Below are 21,662 nucleotides of genomic sequence, written 5' to 3'. Positions count from 1 at the left end.
TTTTTTTTTTTTTTTTTTTTTTTTTTTTTTTAATTTTTACTTTTATTGTTTCGTTCCAACGTGGGTGAAATGGCTGTTCTTCAACTGCATAGATTATGTCTTTGAATTTTGGTCTAGCCATCGAGAGCGAGAAAAATGGTAGAATCGTACAAAGAAATTCCCATCGGGTCAAACTTTGTGATCCTATATCTAATCGAGATTTAGACGAAAAATGTTTTTTTTTTTTTGTCTCAATTATAACTTGGATCGGGATCGAATGAACCGAAGATGTAACAAGTAACAATTTCACTAAGTTCGTGCTTTCTGCTCAGTTTCTTTAACAATGATAAATCTCGATCAAGATTCATCAATATCAGATGAAACCAGATTTTTGAAGTTTAATCTCGCATTTAATCAGAATCTAGAGCGAGAAAAATGGTAGAATCGTACAAAGAAAACCCCATCTGGCCAAACTTCCTAATCGTACATCTTTCCGCTCAGTTTCTTTAACAATGATAAATCTCGGTCGAGATTCATCAATATCAGATGCAATCAGATTTTCTTCCACATAAGAAAAAAAACACAACAAAACTAAGTCTACACCTTAAGTATGGAGAAGATGGAGGGAATCAATGGTAAATAAGAGAAAGTGAGGACTCGGGATCCTCCTAGCTCGTAACGAGAGGGCATAAATGTCATTTTCAATTGGGGTAAAAAAAAACTATCTTTTTCAATTTTTTTGGATTTTTCTTGAATATTCACCCTCCCTCCCATTTTTAAAAAATCCCTTGTTTTTTTCTTCTCTTGGGGTATTTGACTGGTCAAAGAATTTAATTATATGTTCATAAGCTTGAAATTATCCAATAAAAACATGAATTTTTGTAGCCTATCGTGAATAACATACGTTTAATTTCTTTCGATTTTGAATCGTAAAAATCTGACTTATGAACGTTTAAAAAAACGTTCGTGAAGCTTTTATCCATTTATCGTAACTATACCTCTCACAGATTGGGAAGGGTAGAGTAGAGAAGAAAGAACGAGAGAAGTTGTGCGAGATCCTACATCGATTGGAGAGGAAAACGAAACATTCCTTATAACAATGTGTAAACCTCTCCCTAGTTGACACGTATTAAAATCGTGAGGCTGACAACGATACGTAACGGGCCAAAATAGATAAATATCGGTTGGAGAGGAGAACGATATATTCTTTATAAGAATGTGGAAACCTCTCCCTAATAAACACGTTTTAAAACAGTGAGGCTGATGACGATACGTAACGGGCCAAAACGGATAATATCGGTTGGAGAGGAAAACAAAATATTCTTAAGAATGTGGAAACCTCTCTCTAATAGACACGTTTTAAAACAGAGAGATTGATAGCGATACGTAACGGGCTAAAACGAATAATATCGGTTGGAGAGGAAAACAAAATATTTTTTATAAAAATATGGAAACCTCTCCCTAATAGACGCGTTTTAAAACAGTGAGGCTGACGACGATACGTAACGGACAAAAAGGGATGATATCGGTTGGAGAGGAAAACGAAATATTCTTTATAAGAATGTGGAAACCTCTCCCTAATAAACACGTTTTAAAATAGTGAGGCTGACGACGATACATAACGGGCCAAATCGGATAATATCGGTTGGAGAGGAAAACAAAATATTCTTTATAAGAATGTGGAAACCTCTCCCTAATAGACGCGTTTTAAAATAGTGAGATTGACAGCGATACGTAACAGGCCAAAACGAATAATATCGACTAACAGTAGGCTTGATCTGTTACAATTTATCCAACCCTTCTTAACTCGTTCGAGGTTAACCCTAATTTTTTACGCTCTTAAGTTATTTCTACTTTTGACGGAGGTAAAATTATTGGAAAGTGGAAAAAAACATCAAAGTTACTTTCATCTATATTTGTATTGCATTATATCTTATTGTGTAAAATTCTTTGACAAAATCTTTTGAGAATCATTGATTCAGTAGATGTTTGTAGGTCCAATATGATTCTTTGTTCTTAAAATCTAGGTCTATTTGTTCTTCGACACGTGGCAATCACGAGCGTCATTTGAATCTCCGACCTTTAAAGAGCCAGAAAGGTTTTAATGTTATCTAAATTATCTTTAACCTACAAATTTTGATACGTTTTTTTTCTTTTCTTTTCGAGTTCGATTATTACACGGTGGAGCGATTGAATCATCGATTTTGAAGACGTTTCTAACTCTTTTTTTAAAAAAAAAAAAATCACAAAACCTATTAATTATGAGTTTAACGCAATATTTAAATTATACTAAATTAATAAAAATACCTTTAAATTTTGAAAGTTTCAATAATACCCTTAAACTTTAAAAAAAATTCAAAAATACCCTCACGAGTAGAGGTTTATTTCAAAAATACCTTTGAACTTTTAATAGTATTTTATTGATACCCTTTAAAATTTTTAAAAAATACTCTTACCATTAGTATCATCATGTTTAAAAAATACTCGTGAAATTTTAAAAGTAATGTTAACACCTATAACCGTAACAAATGTTCAATTTTTTTTACCGTTTACCTCTACATTATAGACTAAATTAATAAAAATACCTTTAACTTCAAAAGTTTGAATAATACCCTTAAACTTTTAAACATATTCAAAAATACCCTCACCATTAGTAATTTATTTCAAAAATACCCTTAAACTTTTAACCGTATTTCATTGATACCCTTTTAAAAATTTTAAAAAAATACTCTTACGATTAGTATCATGTTTAAAAAAATACTCATAAAATTTTAAAAGTAAGGTTAACACCCATAATCACAAAATATATATATATTAACCGTTTATCTATACCTCACATATCATTTTTCAAGCTTTTTTTTTATTTTTTAATTTCTAAAAGTTTAAAGGTATGAATGTTTACGAGTACTTTTTAACATGGTACTAATGGTTCTGTAAGGGTATTTTAGAAAACTTTTCGAGAGTTCAAAGATATTTTTGAAACAAAGTATTAACAGTTTTCATCCAAAACTAATAGTAAAGATACATTTGAACCCTAAACCTTAAAACCCTAAACCCTAAACCCTAAAATCCTAAAACTCTAAACCCTAAATCCTAAACCCTAAAACCCTAAAACTCTAAACCCTAAATCCTAAACCTTAAAACCCTAAACCCTAAACCTTAAAACCCTAAAACCCTAAAACTCTAAACCCGAAACCCTAAAGATACGTTTGAACTTTTTTTTAAAATTTAAGGATATTAGTGAAACTTTTAAAAGTTGAATGGTTTTTTTAGACAATATGAATACTTGTTGGATCGTTGAAATATCTATTACATTTGTTCTAGAACAAAATTTAATAATCAAATTAATATTTTTGCACATTCTTATTTGATTATTATTAAAAAAATATTAAAAAATTATATTACATTTTTTATAATTTTAAATATTTATTTTTATATATTTTTGAATCTGACACTGTCCATTTTTCCCCTTATGCCTGCCCTAAAAAACCTTTGGAAGAGCATTGTTTTGGGAGCTGAAGATTCTGACCATTCAATGAAAAAATACACAATAAGTTTTTTCTGACCCAAAAGCTCAAACAAATACCCTTCATCATATATTCATACAAAATTTCCAAGAATATTCATATGGGTAACTCTAATCCTTCAAACCCGACTCGAACCCATTGCTAGATGAGGAAAAGCCCTTGGAATAGAACTCGGGAGAGATTGGAAGCTCACGGTTTGTTCGTTCGGTTTTAGGGTTTTGTAAATTCTCGATCGCTTCCCTCGATTTCGTATTCTATTGTTGTTTTGTCTTTGCAATGAAGTTCGTTCTTAGAACGTTAATGTGATGTGGTCTTATTAGTGTTGAGTTGATATGATCAAAAATTGATTGTATAAGCTAAGAAATTGATCTGACATGTTGAAATTCGGTTGGAAAAGGAAATGAAACATTTCTCATAAGGGTGTGGAAACCTCTCCCTCGTAGACGCGTTTTAAAATCGTGAGGCTGACGATGATACGTAACGGGTCAAAGCAGACAATATCTGTTAACGGTGAGCTTGGACTATTATAATTAGGTCGTAAAAGTGACGTGGATAAAAAGATAGTTTATGGTATTTTCCATATTTTCTCCTCATTTTTAATGGTTTGATTGAGGTTTGAAGGCATAAAATGAATGCAAACTAGGAAGTGGAGAAGAGAAGGAGATATGAGGAATCATATGTGTTTCCAAACACTTCAAGACAAAATGAGATTCAGAAAAACAAAAGCAATCTTTGCTTTTATGACCATAGAAAAGGAGATCTCAAACCCTAAAACAACTTGCTTGGAAACTCGTGTGGTTCCTAACCCAACCCTAGACTCAAACGCTCGACACATTTTTTCCCTGGGTATAGCTTGAACAGTGTATAGTTGACGTTGTTACAAAGTTAGACGAGATTATTAGGTAAGTGTAACAGCCCAAGCCCACCACCCATAGATATTGTCCCCTTTGGCCAGTTACGTATCGTCATCAGCCTAACAGTTCTAAAACGCGTATTCTAGGGAGAGATTTCCACACCCTTATATAGGAATGCTTCGTTTTCGTCTCCAACCCATGTGGAATCTCATATTAAGATTAACGTTTTTATATAGTAAGATCTCTAGAACTAAACTAAAAGCTATATTTTGACTACGGATGTAGTGATTATCAGGGGACAGCCACGTTTAACAATTTATCCACTTTTTCGAGTCTCGACATTATATTGACTAATCTCGACATGGTACCCTATGTTCGTGACTATATTTAGATGCAAGAGATGGGGTGAAATTACAACCCCACAAAACTCTCCCACACTAAAAACTATACACAAAAACCCCACCATACATTAGGGTTCCTTATTTCCCTAAGTTTAAGACACTTGTTTGTATGCCAATTCTATAGGGTTTGTTGTGGGCCTTTTTTCATCTCTTCCATTTCTTTGATCATGACCAAGCAACCTCTCACCCTCTCTCTCTCTCTCTCTACCCTTTTGCATATATACCTCCCTCTCTTCCTATCTTCACCCCCTTCTTATCTCTCCCATCTCTCTCTCTCTCTCTCTCCCTCTCTAGGGTCATACCCTACCCTAGCTTTCTCGCTATCCAAAACCCTTCTTCGAAAGGTCGATTTCTATCATAGAATCTTACACCATGATTGGTGTACTGGTGGACAGACTAGAACACGATGTCTAACAGTTAAACTATGTTCAAATTGGTTTATCTTAAAAAAAAAGTTTTTTCGAGAGATGTTCTTGTCATGCAAGGAATGTTGTGTGTATCTATGTGCCTGGCTCCCTGTATGCCATTTGTAGAGCTCATCGACGCTCCGATGGGTCTCCGCAGATGGCGTATGAGGAGCCATGCATATATCTAATCTCACCGTCCTCATGGACCCATTAGGGTTTCACACAAAACCCAGAAAAAATTAGGGTTTTTGGTCAAATTTTGCAGGTGGGTGTGGATGGTGAAGAAGAGGGGTAAAAGTAAAAGTATTGTTTTACAGGGACTGTTTGTTAATTACCCAATTTTTGCAGCAAAACAGAGAAGAACAAGCACAAAAATGCAAATTTACCATGGATCTATTGGCTCAAACTGACGGTAACTTTCAAACCCTTTATTTTTTTGTTTAAATTTTTCAATTTTAATTATATATATAGAGAGAGAGAAAAAAATATGTTTTAATTTTTTAATTTTTTTAAATTTTTTTTTATTGCAATGAACTGACACGCCATAGAAGTTAGAAATTCTGTGTTTTTTTTGTTCATCGGCGGCCGTTCATCTCATTGCACGCTTTGTCTCCTCTTTTCTTCTCCATATCTTTGTCTCTCCCATTTTTAATCCTTATTTTATATTTTGCGTCTACGGTGGGTAAATATTTGAACGTCTTAATGTCTAGTTCTGTGAGATCCCACGTCGGTTGAAGACGGGAAGGAAGCTTATAAGAGTATAGAAACTTTGCACTAGTAGAAGCGTTTTAAAATAATGAAGTTGATGACGATACGTAACGGACTAAAATGGATAATGTCTATTAGTGGTGGTCTCGAGTTACTACAAGCTCCGTTCTGCCTTTACACTCGAGGGTCAATCTCCATCTAACCCTAGGTGACCCGAGGAAACTTTGCACGCCTTTATTATCTTTTGGAATACAACAAAAAATTGTACTCTCGTGTTTTTTTTTAGACAAGATAATTTTAGTTTAATGTAATGAATTAACTTTTATGGTTATTTTATGATCGAATATACGTTCCGCCTTTGATCTCAAGATTATATATTAGCTTATTATCGGAAATAGATAGTACTCTTAAGCTTCGTATGACGATTGAAAGTTGGACTATTCTCTTGTTTAAAAGCAAGCAAGCCCTAAAGTGAGGAAAAGGGATCGGCGGGCTCGTTCTCCGGTCTCACTTAACGGCTTGAGAAAGGCAAGAGTAAGTACTACCTTACTAAGGTAATAGGTAGACGATCTTCATACATCCATACGAACACGAGAGCTCTATGTTTTGGTCGATGCCGATGAGAGACAGATGCTGTTCCTAGTCTGGAAACTCCCAATTGGGGTCTCTGCTTCTTCAAATCACAATTTTGAGTATTGTGGACGTTGAATTCTTCTGCTCAATTGGCTGCAATATTGGTAAGTTCTGAGAACTCACATTTCCAAGTTCATCTACCTTCTCTCGTTTCGGTTTGCACCCCAAAACCTGTAAATTTCTTGTAAATTCCCTGTTAGTAGATATTGTTCATTTTGATTTATTACGTATCGTCGTCAGCTTCACGATTTTAAAATGCATTTGATTGACGACGATATGTAATAGGCCAAAGCGGCTCTAGTGGTGGACTTGAGCAGTTACAAATGGTATTAAAGCTAGACAACGGGCGGCGTGCTAGTGAAGATACTGGACCTCCGAGGAGATGAACTGTGAGATCCTACGTTAGTTGGAGAGGGGAATGAAACATTCTTTATAAAGATGTGTGGAAACCTTTCCTTAATGTACGTGTTTTAAAACCGTGAGGTTGGAGACGATACGTAACAGGCCAAAGCAAATAATATTTACTAGCGGTGAGCTTGAGCTGTTACAACTAGATCCGACATTGTCTTTGCAGTAAATCAATTAAATACGATATCTCTTTAGCCTTAACATTTTGGAATTATTTTCTACTAAGATGCAGCCTACAGTCTCACGGCCATCCACAGAAGTTGAATATCGCTCATTGATAACTACAACTACAGACCTTTTATTGGGTTCAAAAACTTGTCTGTGATATCTGTGTCACCTTAACTAGTCCGCCTCAACATTGTATTACGATGGACGATCGTACCAAACATATTGAGATTGACTATCATTTCATTCACAAGAAAGTATTTGGTTTTCCCTTAATTGTTTTAATACCTTGTAATCCGAACAAATTACACAAACTTAACCCATAAACCGAACACATGAAAAAAAAAGATTACGTTTACACGTTACGATCTTAAGACCAAAAGTGAGGCGAGGGAGGGTTGTGTAAAGTCATACGACACAGGCAGTAGAGTCCAATGGAAACAGAGAGAAAAGTTGTGTGTCTGGTTTCTTGTCCCATTAACAAGCTGTTTCTTTGTCATCTTATTAACTTATAATTCTTTGGTCTTATGTAACGTTTTCAATAATCTAAAACAACATAATGATAATCAATATGTAGTTGCGCTTTCTAAACAAAGAGATGTAAACAAGGGTGTTGTGCTAAACCATCACCAATCCGACATAGTAATCGAGTCAATAATAGATGTAGAGAGCAGGTGTTTTAGACGTACTTTTCCATCTACTAACTAGTCGTACTTATGTTATAGCTTAGAAATCATCATCATAATGAAGTTTTATAATCTCGTTGTAATTCCCAGAGTAGTTACAAGGTTGAATCGTTACTTAGTCTAACCGTTAGTCAAATAGACCTTGAATGAGTTCTTGATGAACAGAATGAAGCTTCACTTGTCCAAGTCATGGTTTCTAAAGAGGTAAGCTTCACTCGTCCAAGCCATGGTTTCTACAGAGGTAAGTTTCACTCGTCCAAGCCATAGTTTCTACAGAGGTAAGTTTCACTCGTCCACTCGTCCAAGCCATAGTTTCTACAGAGGTAAAGTTCTTCTGTCAACAACTCTGCAACGATTGTCACTCATATAGTACACAAATGAGCACGTAAAGCACTAGGACAGGGCACCCAATCTACCGAGATACCGAGCTTGGTACAACCGTAATCGAGACTTAGACAGATTGTGTAATCGAGAAAGTATAATGTGTATGGTATTCTAAGATATCATAAAAGCTTCAGCAATGTTGAGAAAATGTGAATTCTGTTCTCAAACTTCACATGTGAATTCTGTTGCCTAAAATGGAAGCTATATTGTAAATTTCTGAGTTCTAGCAAATAGCACGGCAAGATGATTCCAATTTTGTAAAATATTCTCCAGCAATTAATTACAGGGAAGAGAAATTAGCTATAAAACGGTACAGATATCCAGTTCACATGTCAACGTAATGTAATCTTTCTTCTTTTTCTTTCTATGTTATAAAGTCAGACCTTTTATCTCGAGCTTTAGCATAACTGTGTGACAATATACGGTGTCGATGTTTGTTCTCTACTCGGCTTTGCGAAATCAGCTGTCCATGACTGCACCAGAAAAATACTGTTTGTGGACCATTTTTCTGTAATCTGGACAATGAGAAAACAAACAATCAGCTTAGCTTTATGCTTTACTTACTTCATGTTTTCATCATGAGAATAGCAAGAGATGTCAGCCCTTGAAACAAATTCAGCTGGTTGGATGATGAAAGTCCCATATCGGCTAATTTAGGAAATGATCATAGGTTTATAATCAAGGAATACTCTCTCCATTGATATGAGGCATTTTGGAGAAGCTCAAAGTAAAGCCATGAGAGCTTATGCTCAAAGTGGACAATATCATACCACTGTAGAGAGTCGTGTTCGTCTAACACAGCTCAGAGGAAGTGGAAGCTTATATTTTAGGATCAAAGCTTATATATTTTAAAAGTGCCAGATAAAATAAGAACTTTTCAGTCGTCGGGGCCGGAGGGCGAGCAACAGACAGAAAGAGAGAGAGAGAGAGAGGGAGTCGAGTCCAACCTTCTTTGTTATTCCAAAGAGCAGCAGCATAGCTGTTGAGAGGACTCTCTGGGTTGGACTCTGCATTGTAAACACAACTTCACATGGGATGAGAGAATTATCATCAAGATCATAATATTCCCAAATATGCAGGGAGAAATGAGCAAACCTCCTAATAGGCTTTGAATAGACAAAAGAATGGTTCTGCAATCATATGCTGAAGACCACTTATCCTATCGAAAAGGACGTTACGTAAGTATCAGGAGATTCGAAAAATCAACTAAAGGAACGTTGAGGTGCTTGATTTGCCATAAAGATCATGGGTGTTTTTCCTATATCCTGTACAATAACCATCCAACATAAAAGCAAAAACACCCCTGTATATTGAACCGATACCTGAAGAATGTCGAGACAAATGTTGCCATATTGGTCGACATTTGGATGGAAGCACGTCGTCTCGAACTTAACAAGGGGTGGCTTGAAAGGGTACTCCATGGGAAAATGTAAAGAGAGTTTGTAAGACAAACCCTCATATGCAGTTCCTTTCCCACCCTCAATCGTGCCTATCCATGTGAAAATGCTCTCACCTTCAGGAAAAGCTGACACACCAAGATCATCTCCACTCATCTATAATAGAGAGCACCGCCAAACAAATATGGTTAATGAACCATTTATATAAAGCAGACAACAACCAAGTTCATAATTCCTTCCAACCACTTCACTGTTTTGAAATAAGTAAACACATATATTCAGCATGATGCAGATAAAGAAATGCAAAGTTGAAGTCCAAGAAGTCACCATTTGCCTAACGATCGAGCAACAAATGAAATGCTAAGTTTTTCTTCTTCTTCTTCTTCTTTGGTAAGAAATCAATCTTTCATTAAGAAAATGAAAAATAATGTACAAAAACGACCATAAAATGAGTCTTGAACTACCTAAGGAATGGACTCCAATCTAAAACAACGAGACTATGGTGGTAACTACAAGAAGTCCAATGAACAGATGGTTAGGAATCACAACCATCCACAATGGTATGATATTGTCCACTTTGAGCATAGACTCTCATGGTTTTGCTTTTGGTTTCCCCGAAAGGCCTCATACCAATGGAGATATATTCCTTACTTATAGCATAGGCTCTCATGGTTTTGCTTTTGGTTTCCCGAAAGGCCTCATACCAATGGAGATGTATTCCTTACTTATAAACCAATGATCAACCCCTTAATTAACCAACGTGAGACTCCTTTCCCAACAATCCTCAAAACATACCGCTAGTGATTATAAAAGAAATGCAAAGTTAAAGTCCATACATGATAATAAGAAGCATAGAAGCTGCAAAACAAAATGTCAAGTATGTCATGACAAACTACCCTTGTCCCAGGCAGTGGATGGGATGGGACCATCGTTCTATCTGCCAACAAAAGGGAAATTACACATTTTCCAAATGAAGAACGATCACCAAACCCAAGAATTTCTTATTCTCACTGTTTCAACCAACCATCAATACCGACTCAAGAGAATCATGTAAATAAAAAGATTCAAGAATCAAAGAAACACCATGAGAAATGTAAAAGAAACTACGAAACATACCATCAGCGACATCAATTCCTTTTGCAGCCTGCAGCCAAATAAAGAAAAACGTCAAAATCTCATTACAAGAATCGAAATTAATAAGAATTCATTGAAAGCATGAATCTGAAGCTTTCTACAAATTTGATAATCAAAACAAGGAAAAGCAGCCAACAATCAACATACCAGATTTACTATAAACACTAAAACGCAACATTAAATCGTACATTCCTCAATTCTCGCCATCGTTTTCTTTTACTTTCTAATCGATTCTTAAGATTCACCACAACCTCGGAAGCAAAAACAAATCAACAAACACAAAGAACGATCGACAAGAAGTTTCACCTCTGCGCAACAGCGTTGGAGTCGATAGGATTAGAAGAAGCAGACGGCTGCTTCAATGAAGAACTGGTGAGATGCTGCTGCGAGATCGACGAGTTGTCGCCCGTCGGATTGGGTCTCACCTCCATATCCACAACGATCAATAACACAAAGAAACCTCTCAAATTAGATCCAACTACGAATCAAGCAGACGATTAAATGCATAACGCCACCGTCTTAGACTCGAAACGTTACGATTCTACGATGAAATCAAGTGAAAATCACCAAGATTTCAGTTGTTTTTCTCTGTTTCTGGAGAAAAAACTTCAGTTAGTGGAGACGGTGGATGAAGACAATGGCTTTCACTATTTCTTTTAATAATAAAAAGAAATCCAAATTTTCAACTTTAAAATCATATAATTATTTTTTCATTACCAAACAAATCCATCATATCTTTTTATTTGATTTGATCGAATTTTGTCTTAATAAAATGAAACTTAATTATTTATATTATCGGAGTGTCACCCACTTAATATATAATTTTTTTTATTAAATTAATAAAAATATTTCTTAAATATTTCAATAATATTTTTAAATTTAAAAATACTCATTCATTTAAAAAATATGATTGAAATTTTTTTAAAAAAATGAAAAAATACTCTGACAAAGTTTTTATCATTGAACAGTCTATTTACACCTCATAAATTATATTATTAATGTTACTTCTGAAAAGTTTTTGAAACTGTAAATATATTTTTTATATAGTAAGACGGGTTTTTGAAGTTTTTATTAAATATTAATAAAACTTTTGAAAATTCAATTGTATTTTTGAAATAAAGTATTAACGATAAATGTATTTTTTTTTTCTCTAAAGGTCAAGGGTATAATTGAAATTTTTGAAAGTTCAAGAGTATTTTTAGAGGCCGTGCTTGCACGTATTTTTATTACTTTAGCTGTTTTTTAATAGATTATAGGCTTCAAATTTCCGTTCTCATTTTAGAAGAAAAAAATGGTTGATAAGATCAATAATTTTATTAACGAAGATTTTTATTTTATAAAATGATTACGACGTTTAAAGAGAATTTCACTCGATAAGAATCAAGTAAATAACAAAGGATTTGGAGATGATGGATTTAAGTCGGTCACCTGTCTAACATTTAATATTTTAGAGAGTTACTTTAACAATCAAACAAACGAGACGTCACCGAACATTAAAAAAAATATAAATAAATTAAAAAGTATACATGATTCTCTAAATGGTCTAACTCTATGTAAGATAATGAGGTTCTTTTTAGCCTAAGTGGGTGAAAAAAATGTTCCTTTTTTGGTACTACTTTTTAAATTCAAGTTCAACTTTTTTTTTTCCTTTTTTGGATAAAAATTTGGAAGTTGTTTGTAAAAGTTCTTTTTGTTTTCAAAAATTTGTAAAGAGTGTATAGTTACTAATGTGAACGAACATGAACAAAGGTGAAAGTTGTTAGAATTAGGGAAAAAAAAGGCGAAGTGGACTAATCGAGGAAAAAATATCACAAGAAATGAAGAAGAATGAGTCGTGGAGCAACTGGTCTAGTAATCAGAGGCATCGAGGCATGGTTAGAGCTAGGGGTGTTCATATGACTTGAGAACGTGATCAACCCGAACTACCCAACTCAAACTATAAAGGTTGAATCGGTTTGCAAGTTGATATTTTTTTTGTCAGGTCAACGCAATTAACCTGAAAATAGGGTCACACCTCAACCTTACCTTACTTTTAATATTATTATAAAACTTAAAGAATGTTTGAATTGTTTGATATTTGAACTTTACTAGATTATAGTCATTGTCCCCTAAAGATGTTTCTAACCTGTAACAGTCCAAGTAATTAGTGATGCATTGTGACTTGTAAATGTTTGATATTTGAACTTTACTAGATTATAGTCATTGTCTCCTAAAGATGTTTCAACCTGTAACAGTCCAAGTAATTAGTGATGCATTGTGACTTGTAAGTGTTTGATATTTGAACTTTATTGGATTATAGTCATTGTCCCCTAAAGATGTTTCCAACCTGTAACAGTCCAAGTCCACTGCTAGCCGACATTGTCCTCTTCAGGCTTTCCTTTCAGATTTCCCTCAACGTTTTTAAAAACATGTCTACTAGGGAGAGGTTTCCACACCCTTACAAAAAATGCTTCATTCCCCTCTTCAACCGATGTGGGATCTCACACAACCCAACTCGTATATACTCCTGATTAGGGTTATAGATTTGGAAAAATCAACATAATGTTAGCCATAGATGGAGCTTTTAAGCCCGCTCCACCGGACTCAACTCGGGGGCCAAACGATCCCTATGATGGATTAAACAATCTAACAAAATTTGACTTTTAATTCAAATTTTCATTTCTTTGGGGATAAGATATTAAAAGGGACATCTCAGTCTTATCAACTAAAGAATGATAAAAATGGAATCTATAATATAAACCACTCACTCATATATTAAACATCAAAATCAAACATTTCAAGTAGTTGGTGCTCATTTTTCCAATGGAGATAAGCTTTGGCTTTGTATTCAACCCTTTCAAAAAATCCATACAATATTTTATATCTGCAAGAAGTGACAGATCACAGATGGAAGATCTCAAGAACATTTCATACAGAACATTGTGGGAAAAGAATGGCTTTCTTGTCAATTAATATAGAAAAATTGGGAAAAACAGCTATAGGAAACTAGTTGCTATGCCATAGCTATAGAACTGTTCTCTCAAGTGTATAAAGAACTGTCCTGTACTTAAAGAACGTGCAAGAATGTGCTGTGGGTGATGTTATTTCCCATGGCTAAATCATTTGGCAAATGAGAAGTCTGAGGGAGTCCTAGTGATTTCATTTTCGTTACGAGCAGGACGAGGTGTGGTACCTGGTATGGTTGAACTTGGCTGTTGAGCTGTCATCTCCTGTTCTCCACTGGAAACAGAATGTTCGTGTTCTTGATGATCATGGGCTCTACTATGATGTGAAGAAGGTCGAATGGAATGTTCGTGTTCTTGATGATCATGGGCTCTACTATGATGTGAAGAAGGTCGAATGGAATGTTCGTGTTCTTGATGATCATGGGCTCTACTATGATGTGAAAGAGGTCGCTCTTCAATGCCCCAACGGTCGTGTTCGGCATCAGATAGCCTGGGAGATGTGCTGCTCTGCTGATGTTTGTGCAGAAGGTGGAGGGGAGACATACCGTGCGTTGGAGTAGCTGGCCTGCTTGAGAATGGCGAGGTACCATCCGGGTTGCGGTGTTGCTTCATGTGTTTTTTGGCAGAGTGGTGCCAGTTCTTCAATGCCGTTGCTACTCGTTCGTTGAAAATGGTTGGTTTCATGTTAGAGCCCATCTGGAATCAAGTGCATACAAGGTGATGAATGGCTATTTTCTTATGGAACTATTATGAGATTCATATTTAATCAAGCTCAAGAAAACAGTTCATAGTATAATGATCTTGAAAAGGTAAACACCTGAGTAACCAGAGCATAGAGTGGGAGCGTCACGTAACTGCATAGAACTTGTATGATGACCCTGAAAGTTGTTGAATTCGGCTTCGGTTAGCGGTTTAAAGACGGAATAAAACTCGGAATGCTTACAGATTTGTTAGTGAACTTACCCCATTGAGAGTCTAATGGCAATGTCTTCAATCTTCTGATGGAAGCAAGATCTCAAGCTAAATGCATACTGAAAGAGAATTAAACCAAGTATTAGAGGAGGTTGGTTCTCAGTGTAGATAATTTCAGAAGCTACAGAACGAGGAGGAAAACAAATACTATCGGATGAAAAACGAAAGTAGGACGGTCTCGGTTGAATTACTTACTGTGGTCCAAGCAAAGAAGGCAAGCTGAAATGCATTCTGCAATCAAAGAGGGAATGTCATATTTCAGGGAGGAGAAGAAATATGTTCAATTTTAGAAAGATATGAAGTTGGCTTTGATAAGTACCTGAAAGAGAACGAAGTGAATCAGAAAGAGAATAAGTTTTGGGCGACCGAACCAAAAGAGATCGTCCCGGGGCTGAACGACGGGAACACCCTTTATAACATGGCCCCTTTCTTGAATTGTCAATCCCATCTTTGTTATGATAACATGGAGCTTCGTTCCCACCAATAGAATTATCTGCATTACATAAAGAGGAAAACGAACGTTGAATGAACCGTGAAACAAGTCGTTTGTTAAAAATAAATGGTGAGTATGGAAAAACGCTTACAATTAAGGAGATGAAAGGCAGCCATAGATATGAATACCACCCTGACAAGGAATATAAACGAAGCACTCCTCAATGAGTACTCAGAGATTGAAAGGAACTAAGACGATGTCTAGTACATATGTCTGAAACGCAGTGATTGTAAGCTTACCATGCGTATTGGTTAGGATGAACAGAACAGCAAATAGCCACATCGCTGGGCTGCAGATTAGAAGATTGGTCAAAATTTTATAACCAATATTAATAAATGAAATCAAGTTCATGTATATAATGAAGAAACAAACCTAATCCCCACAACAACTTTAAAGTCATTTTCGAGAGATCTGCTAATGTATTTGTGGAAATCAAATTTTACTTCACTTCCGGGAGCCAAATGAGCCTGAAAAATGGCTCATGTCTTAGTACGGACTAGCAGAATCTGTATAGATAAACTTTACGAAAAGTGGAATCGAAGAAATTTGGTATTTTTTGCTTACAACGATGAATCCATGTCTCAATGTCATGTAATCAACCTTGGTAACTGATCCAAAGAATTGTCTGAAGAAACAAACCTACACGACAGAAATGGGGTGATGAACATCATGTATAATGTCATTTTGTTGCATTTTGTTGTATTTAACCATAAAGTACTTATAAAAACAGTGCGAAGTTCAAACTATATGATCGTACACAGATGCAAAAGCAGGAGACTATAGTTCAAAAGTGAAAGTTATAAATATGGACCCATCTCTTTGATCTTTTTCTTAATGTAATTTGCTAAGAGTTTCTAGGAAGAGTGAATAATTTGCCAAATTCAAATTCATGAGCAAATTTCTTGACTAAATTTTGTGACAAACACTTACAATCCAGAGGAAAACTGGTGTACGACTCCAGAAGCTCAAGTGTCGGCGTCCAAACGTTGTATCTCTAGCAAATCTAAACCTTGCTGGATCTGCAAGACAGAAGCTATCATTTCATAAGTATGTATTACCCAGGATTTCTAATGAATAAATCTGCAGTAAAAGATGATGACATCATGAGAAAACGATATCGAAATGAAGCAAAATATTAACTATCAAAAAAGGATTTCGTCCCAAGCTGTTGAAAAATCAGCTGCAAGAAAATGGCTGCATTAACCTAGCATGTTGTCAATTAGTCATCCTAAGAAGATCACTTAATAGCTGGTGTTGTGATTGATATTTGAAACCTTGTGATTAAAGCACTTAAAATCTAGCGATTTCTATGGATTTTGAAGGAAGCTATACCATTATAGTACTGGTATTCAAGTGTTTTTGTCTCGTCCTCCCAAGCCTTCCATTTTCTCATCTACAATTAAAAGGAAATCATGAAACCGATCAAGGGAAAAAGAGAGAGACGGGGAAAAGGTTAAAGACTACCTTTGTTCTGCCCAAAGCCAAAGTGGCGATGCAGTATAAGACATGGAAGACAGCCAGTACAAAGATGAAAATATGGAGCTGGTGGATTCCATATGCTGACACAAAGGCGACTTGGCCCTGCAAAAGTGTTCAGCCCAGAAAGCTTCATATCACTTGGGAATATAAGCTCACTCAATTTCTACTCCATGCCAATTACGTTTTTGCTAGTCTATTATTATACAGAAAAAATGAAATATTGCAACCAGTAGAGCTGAGTTCAAATGGCAATAAGGGAAGTGTTTAGACTTTGAAGAGATTGTGTACCCTATCAGCGCATGCATCGTTTCCTTTTGAAGCTAAAATACGCCTCGAACCATAATCAGGATCTAAAAATTCAAAAAGTTTAAGACGGCTGTTCTTGGGTGCTTTTTCTTTTCCTGCACAGGGACGCCAAGTTGCCGCAAGCTCCCTCGAAACGCAAATTTTAGTGACAGCATCTTGGCCAATAGTTAGAAGTAGGGATATAAATCCCAACAGCATAAGCTCTTCATGAGACCATCAACAAGAGAGAACAGTCAACATTTGACATAAGAAAAACAATTCCCAAAAAATTGAGGTGGCTAGATGGGCCAAATACCTGCTTTAACCTTTTCTAGAGCTTCAACAAGTGCTGGCTTATGCCTTCTCTCCAGCCACTGCAGGAAAATGAAGGTTTAATTGACATAACATACTGGATTAACACAGGCATACAGAAGCACAACTTCATCAGAAGATAACTTTTGCAGAGCCAAATATTGAAAATGCACAACGACGTTCTAGCATCGAGCCATAATCAGCATTCTACTGAAGTTCTGTACTTGAAAAGGGCGGGATACTTAAGCTAAGATTCAACCGTTCGGAGAATTTCCGCACATAACTGAGTTATACACAGAAGAACGCCTACCTTTTCGGTGAGGTGAATGAGATGTTCAATGAAGATTGAAATAGCAACCAAGAAAAAACAAACAACCGCAACAGCCCATGTTGAAGTATCTTCCAAAGTACGCTGCTCTTCTCCACAGGCTGCCATTAAGAATGGAAGTTATCTCCTTATTAACAGAAACAAAGCTCTCAAGCTTACAGAGAAGCAATGAAATTCTTGGAGGAGAAGGATGAGATGAATAAATGCAAAGCACAACGGTCTTCGTACTTCATTTATATAGTCTTATGCATGTGGAGGAAGTTGCTTCATGACTTAAAATTATGCATGGCAATGCCTACAACCAATCATTCTGACCCTTTCCTAGAAGGGTTTGTCAAAGTATGGGAGAGAAGGACCACGTTATAGTGTGCTAGACTTGAGCCTTCACTTTTTGAAAACCAAATAAAAACGTTAAATTATTTTTTCAAAGAATAAGTTGATTTTGGTTTCGATAAGTTTTTTAATTTGTTTCTAAGTCAAAGTAAGGGATTCTGGAGGTAGTTTGAAGAAAAAGAAATAAAAACTTGAAAGTAATGGTTAACAATAATTTGAATCCTTCCTTTTCTTTATAATATTGAGTTATAAATGTGTGGATGAGATTTCAACACTTGAAACTTTCCATCTTTTGAGTTCAAAAACATGTAGGAGCGAGGAATTCGAACTTCTAATCTCTTGATTGAAAGTACATACCTAAACTTATGGAACTACGCTCAAATTAGCTTCAAATTTGTCCTAATTGTTGAGCTATCTAAAGTTGACCGGTTTGAAATCATTATTTATAACTTAAACCCTAAACCCTAAACCCTAAAATCATGGGGAATCTAACCATGTAATATCATCAATTGATACCAAAAACAGAGTCCACAAATATCCTCAACAGGCTACAGAAAGGGATTAAACATGAACAAAACAAGACAATGATGAACCTAAATCAGGAAACTACAACACGTATGCTAATCTCAATGAGTTGATTAATCAATTAATCATTCATCATGGAATTAAATCACAGCATTGACTATCATTACGTATTGAGATTTTCAAGCTCTGTATAATTCTCCTACAGACAGCTACTTTGAACTTATCATATATATCCGAACAGATCAACATAGTTTATTGACCTTATCGAGCCGAGCAGCAAGGTTTGACGCGCCAAAGTTGAAAATTATTTCTCCTCTCCACATCAGAAGGGCCCTCCAATAATTCAAAGTTCGTTAAATCCCTCATCCCGGTGCCTGAAAATGAGCGCAAATGAAGACAATTCCACACGCGATAGATTCGTTTCCATGACGACTTGTCGTTCTGAATCTGAAAATCTCAAACAAATTAGGGGAAATTAACGAAATACCCCAAAATTATTGGAGTTTTAAGACGTTGATTTCTGGGAACTCCTCGGCGTTGGACTTTGATGCGGAAGACTTGAGGGCCAGGTCGCTCCCCAAATTTGACCGTAGATTGCAAGAGGAAATGCTCCGATTCATCTTCTTCTTGCTTGAAAATTCTGAACTACTTGTTTAACAGAATCGTCTTCGATTCCAGAAATTAAACTGCTGTGAATGAACAATAGTTCCTTGTGGTTTAAGGAAAGAATGCATAACCCCTAATTTGAAAAATAAGATTTTTTTTTTTTTTCTTGAAACAAAAATTATTATCATTTCAAAATTCTTAGGTTAAAAACGAAAAAAAACACATCTTTCCATTTGAAATTTTATTATTTAAAAGTTTATAATTTATAAATATTTAATTGATAAAAACTAAGATATATTTAAGCATGATTAAATTTATTATCGATCACTTAATTCGAACATAATTCAATAAATAAACTTAATTACAATTTTAATTCAACCTGTTTTCTTTCGAAAACAAAGAATTTCTCCATTAAATATTAATTTATTAATTAATTTATTATTATTATTATTATTATTTTTGTCTGTCATGATAAATTTATTTATAAACTATTAAATAAAATTGTTATTAAATTTAAACTAAATTATTAAATAAATAAAAAAAAGTTGAAATACTATATTATTATTTGAGAATGTAAATGTAAAATAATAATAATAATAATAATAATAAATAAATAAATAATGTTTTTACCCAAATATTTATTATAAAAAATATAGTAATTTTCAAATGATTTTTTCTTAATAAAAACGTGATTGAGTTATTAATTTTATGTACTTTCCTTAATTTGGCCAAACTAATGTTAGAAAAAAAAATTTAAAAATACTTATTAAAATTATTATTTTTACCTAACAAATTATTAAATTATTTTTATTTTGTATCTAATAAATTATTATCTTATTTAAAAAAATTTAAATTTACAAATTTTAAGTTCTATTAAACATAAAATTGAACATTTATTTTTTATAAAAAATTAAATATATACAAAATAAATATAAAATTAAAAAATTATGAAAAAAAATAAAAATTTATTAGACAGGATTATAAAGACTTTCTGGTTCAATTTAATTAATTCACCTAATCCACTCATTTAAAATTGGTTGACTTATTAATTAGATATCAACCGTATTTCTCTAATTAAATTTATTTTATAAATTTGAGCTTTTATTATATAATATTTTTATCCACGTGTCAGAATAAATTTCAAAACAAAAATCTTTGTCAAAAAAGTATTTTTTTAATTTGGACATAAATTTCTTAAAAAAAATAATAATAAAAAATAAAAAGTCGTGGTCATTAGTCTATATTTTATTATTATATCACTTTCACTTTCGCCTCCTCCATTAAATTATAATGTTTTTAAAAAAAGTCAAAATTTTTATTTATTGTATAAAAAATAAATAAAATTTCATAAAGTTTAAGATTTTAATATAAATATTGGTTTAATTATTAAAATAATATATATAATTAAAATTTTATTAATGGTAAAATAATTATAATTGGATTATTATACTAATTATTTGTTTATATAATTTTATTAATTGGAGGATAATTATTAAAATTAATTTCTAAATAAATTAAAAAAAATCTAAGAATAATTTTTAAAAATTTGTACAATAAAATGACGAAAGAAGCTAGTTTCAATAAAATGATTTAGAATCGAGGAACATACCTTTAAATATATGATAAATGCTTGTTTGTGATTTTCAATAAAATATATTTAATTTAAAAATGAAAAAGACCGAACATTAACATGAAATTAATTATATACGGGTTTTCCGTATAACGATCTAAAATGAGTATTATTGATGTGATTTGAATGCAATTCGAGTCGAAGAATTTGTAAAATACCTAACGTGTATTGAAAAGAAAAGCATATGATAGAAATCATGAATCCCGAGTCTGACCTAGCAAGGAGAAAATTTTCAACCGTGACCGAGTTAGCTTGTGATTATGGCGTGGTCCAAATTTATTTCGTTTCCCGATGTCTAAATGAGGGCTATGCGTAGGTATAGACATTGGTGCACTCTTTTGTCATATATATTGAATTGTACGGTCAAGGTTTTGTTTGACTTTTTTATTTTGTTTATTTTGTTTTTTTTTTCTTAAATTGTTAGTTATTTCATTGTAATTTAAATTATATTTAGTCATATTTGATGTGGAGAAAAATAATTTTTTTTTATTTAATAAAATTTAGAATAAATAAATTTAATTTCTAATTTTAAAAAAAATATATATTTTTCTTTGTTTCTAGACCGGGACAAAGTTCGAATCTATTGTCTTTAGGTCATGGGCCTGACGAGTCGACCACCTTACTCCTTCCTCGTTTTTTTTTTCACTATTCCTATCCTCAGGGTTGCCCCAGTCAATTGAAGGTTAAGAGTTGTGAGGTACCACATCAGTTGAAGATGAGAAAGAATCATTCCTTGTAAGGGTGTGAAAATCTCTCTTTACCCGATTGCATTTTGAAACCTTGAGGGGAAACCTGAAAGGGAAAGCTCAAGGAGAACAATATCTGTTAGCGGTGGATTTGGACAGTTACAAAAGCAGACCCCATAACATAAAAACGTCAGGCATAAGTCCCATTGGAGACAATTGATTCTGTCAACTTGTGCACAATAACAATAACGATCAAGTCTATAACGTTCGACTATCAAATAGATGTATATTATAAAATTTAAACCAACCCTCTCGGATTTTTTTTTCAACGTAGAGAATACAAGAATTTGAACTTCTAATCCCTTAATCGATGATATATTTCTTA

General features: G+C 34.0%; 2 protein-coding genes across 6 annotated transcripts; both read right to left on the bottom strand.

Annotated features, from left to right (window-relative positions):
• Nucleotides 1-8,337: 8,337 nt before the first annotated feature.
• LOC111449838 (probable ubiquitin-conjugating enzyme E2 C) lies at nucleotides 8,338-11,364 on the bottom strand. 2 transcript variants are annotated; one of them, XM_023089906.1, is made up of 6 exons: nucleotides 10,990-11,364; nucleotides 10,666-10,693; nucleotides 9,475-9,705; nucleotides 9,248-9,311; nucleotides 9,100-9,176; nucleotides 8,338-8,667 (listed from the first exon to the last, which is right to left on the bottom strand). In XM_023089906.1, the coding sequence occupies exons 1-6, from the start codon at nucleotides 11,112-11,114 to the stop codon at nucleotides 8,551-8,553; spliced, it is 642 nt and encodes a 213-aa protein (XP_022945674.1). In that variant the 5' UTR covers nucleotides 11,115-11,364; the 3' UTR covers nucleotides 8,338-8,550. The 2 variants fall into 2 exon arrangements, with proteins under 2 accessions (XP_022945674.1, XP_022945675.1); XM_023089907.1 differs by having other exon boundaries at nucleotides 9,100-9,159.
• Nucleotides 11,365-13,486: 2,122 nt separating this feature from the next.
• LOC111449251 (MLO-like protein 2) lies at nucleotides 13,487-19,048 on the bottom strand. 4 transcript variants are annotated; one of them, XM_023089073.1, is made up of 16 exons: nucleotides 18,616-19,048; nucleotides 17,480-17,598; nucleotides 17,174-17,231; nucleotides 16,861-17,081; nucleotides 16,558-16,674; nucleotides 16,426-16,486; nucleotides 16,024-16,112; nucleotides 15,658-15,732; nucleotides 15,466-15,560; nucleotides 15,333-15,382; nucleotides 15,185-15,225; nucleotides 14,920-15,093; nucleotides 14,796-14,831; nucleotides 14,592-14,659; nucleotides 14,446-14,506; nucleotides 13,487-14,324 (listed from the first exon to the last, which is right to left on the bottom strand). In XM_023089073.1, the coding sequence occupies exons 4-16, from the start codon at nucleotides 17,074-17,076 to the stop codon at nucleotides 13,782-13,784; spliced, it is 1,626 nt and encodes a 541-aa protein (XP_022944841.1). In that variant the 5' UTR covers nucleotides 17,077-17,081; nucleotides 17,174-17,231; nucleotides 17,480-17,598; nucleotides 18,616-19,048; the 3' UTR covers nucleotides 13,487-13,781. The 4 variants fall into 4 exon arrangements, with proteins under 4 accessions (XP_022944841.1, XP_022944839.1, XP_022944838.1 ...); XM_023089071.1 differs by lacking the exon at nucleotides 18,616-19,048 and having other exon boundaries at nucleotides 13,487-14,008; nucleotides 14,066-14,324; nucleotides 17,480-17,793; XM_023089070.1 differs by lacking the exon at nucleotides 18,616-19,048 and having other exon boundaries at nucleotides 13,487-13,915; nucleotides 13,973-14,324; nucleotides 17,480-17,792.
• Nucleotides 19,049-21,662: the final 2,614 nt, after the last annotated feature.

The sequence above is a fragment of the Cucurbita moschata genome, unplaced genomic scaffold, assembly GCF_002738365.1.
Source record: "Cucurbita moschata cultivar Rifu unplaced genomic scaffold, Cmos_1.0 Cmo_Scf00011, whole genome shotgun sequence".
In the NCBI taxonomy this organism is placed as follows: domain Eukaryota; kingdom Viridiplantae; phylum Streptophyta; class Magnoliopsida; order Cucurbitales; family Cucurbitaceae; genus Cucurbita; species Cucurbita moschata.
This window is presented reverse-complemented; position numbering and strand designations above follow the sequence as displayed.

Bases quoted from the DNA above. Each gene is read 5' to 3' on its own strand.
- LOC111449838 (XM_023089906.1), bottom strand. From the start codon at position 11,114: ATGGAGGTGAGACCCAATCCGACGGGCGACAACTCGTCGATCTCGCAG. The intron at 10,694-10,989 runs GTGAAACTTCTT...ATTTGGCTGCAG, and splicing joins TCCAACGCTGTTGCGCAGAG to GCTGCAAAAGGAATTGATGT. The intron at 9,706-10,665 runs GTATGTTTCGTA...TCTCTATTATAG, and splicing joins AGGAATTGATGTCGCTGATG to ATGAGTGGAGATGATCTTGG.
- LOC111449251 (XM_023089069.1), bottom strand. From the start codon at position 17,605: ATGGCAGCCTGTGGAGAAGAGCAGCGTACTTTGGAAGATACTTCAACA. The intron at 14,507-14,591 runs GTAAGTTCACTA...AACAACTTTCAG, and splicing joins GCCATTAGACTCTCAATGGG to GGTCATCATACAAGTTCTAT. The intron at 14,325-14,445 runs GTGTTTACCTTT...ACTTGATTCCAG, and splicing joins TCTATGCTCTGGTTACTCAG to ATGGGCTCTAACATGAAACC.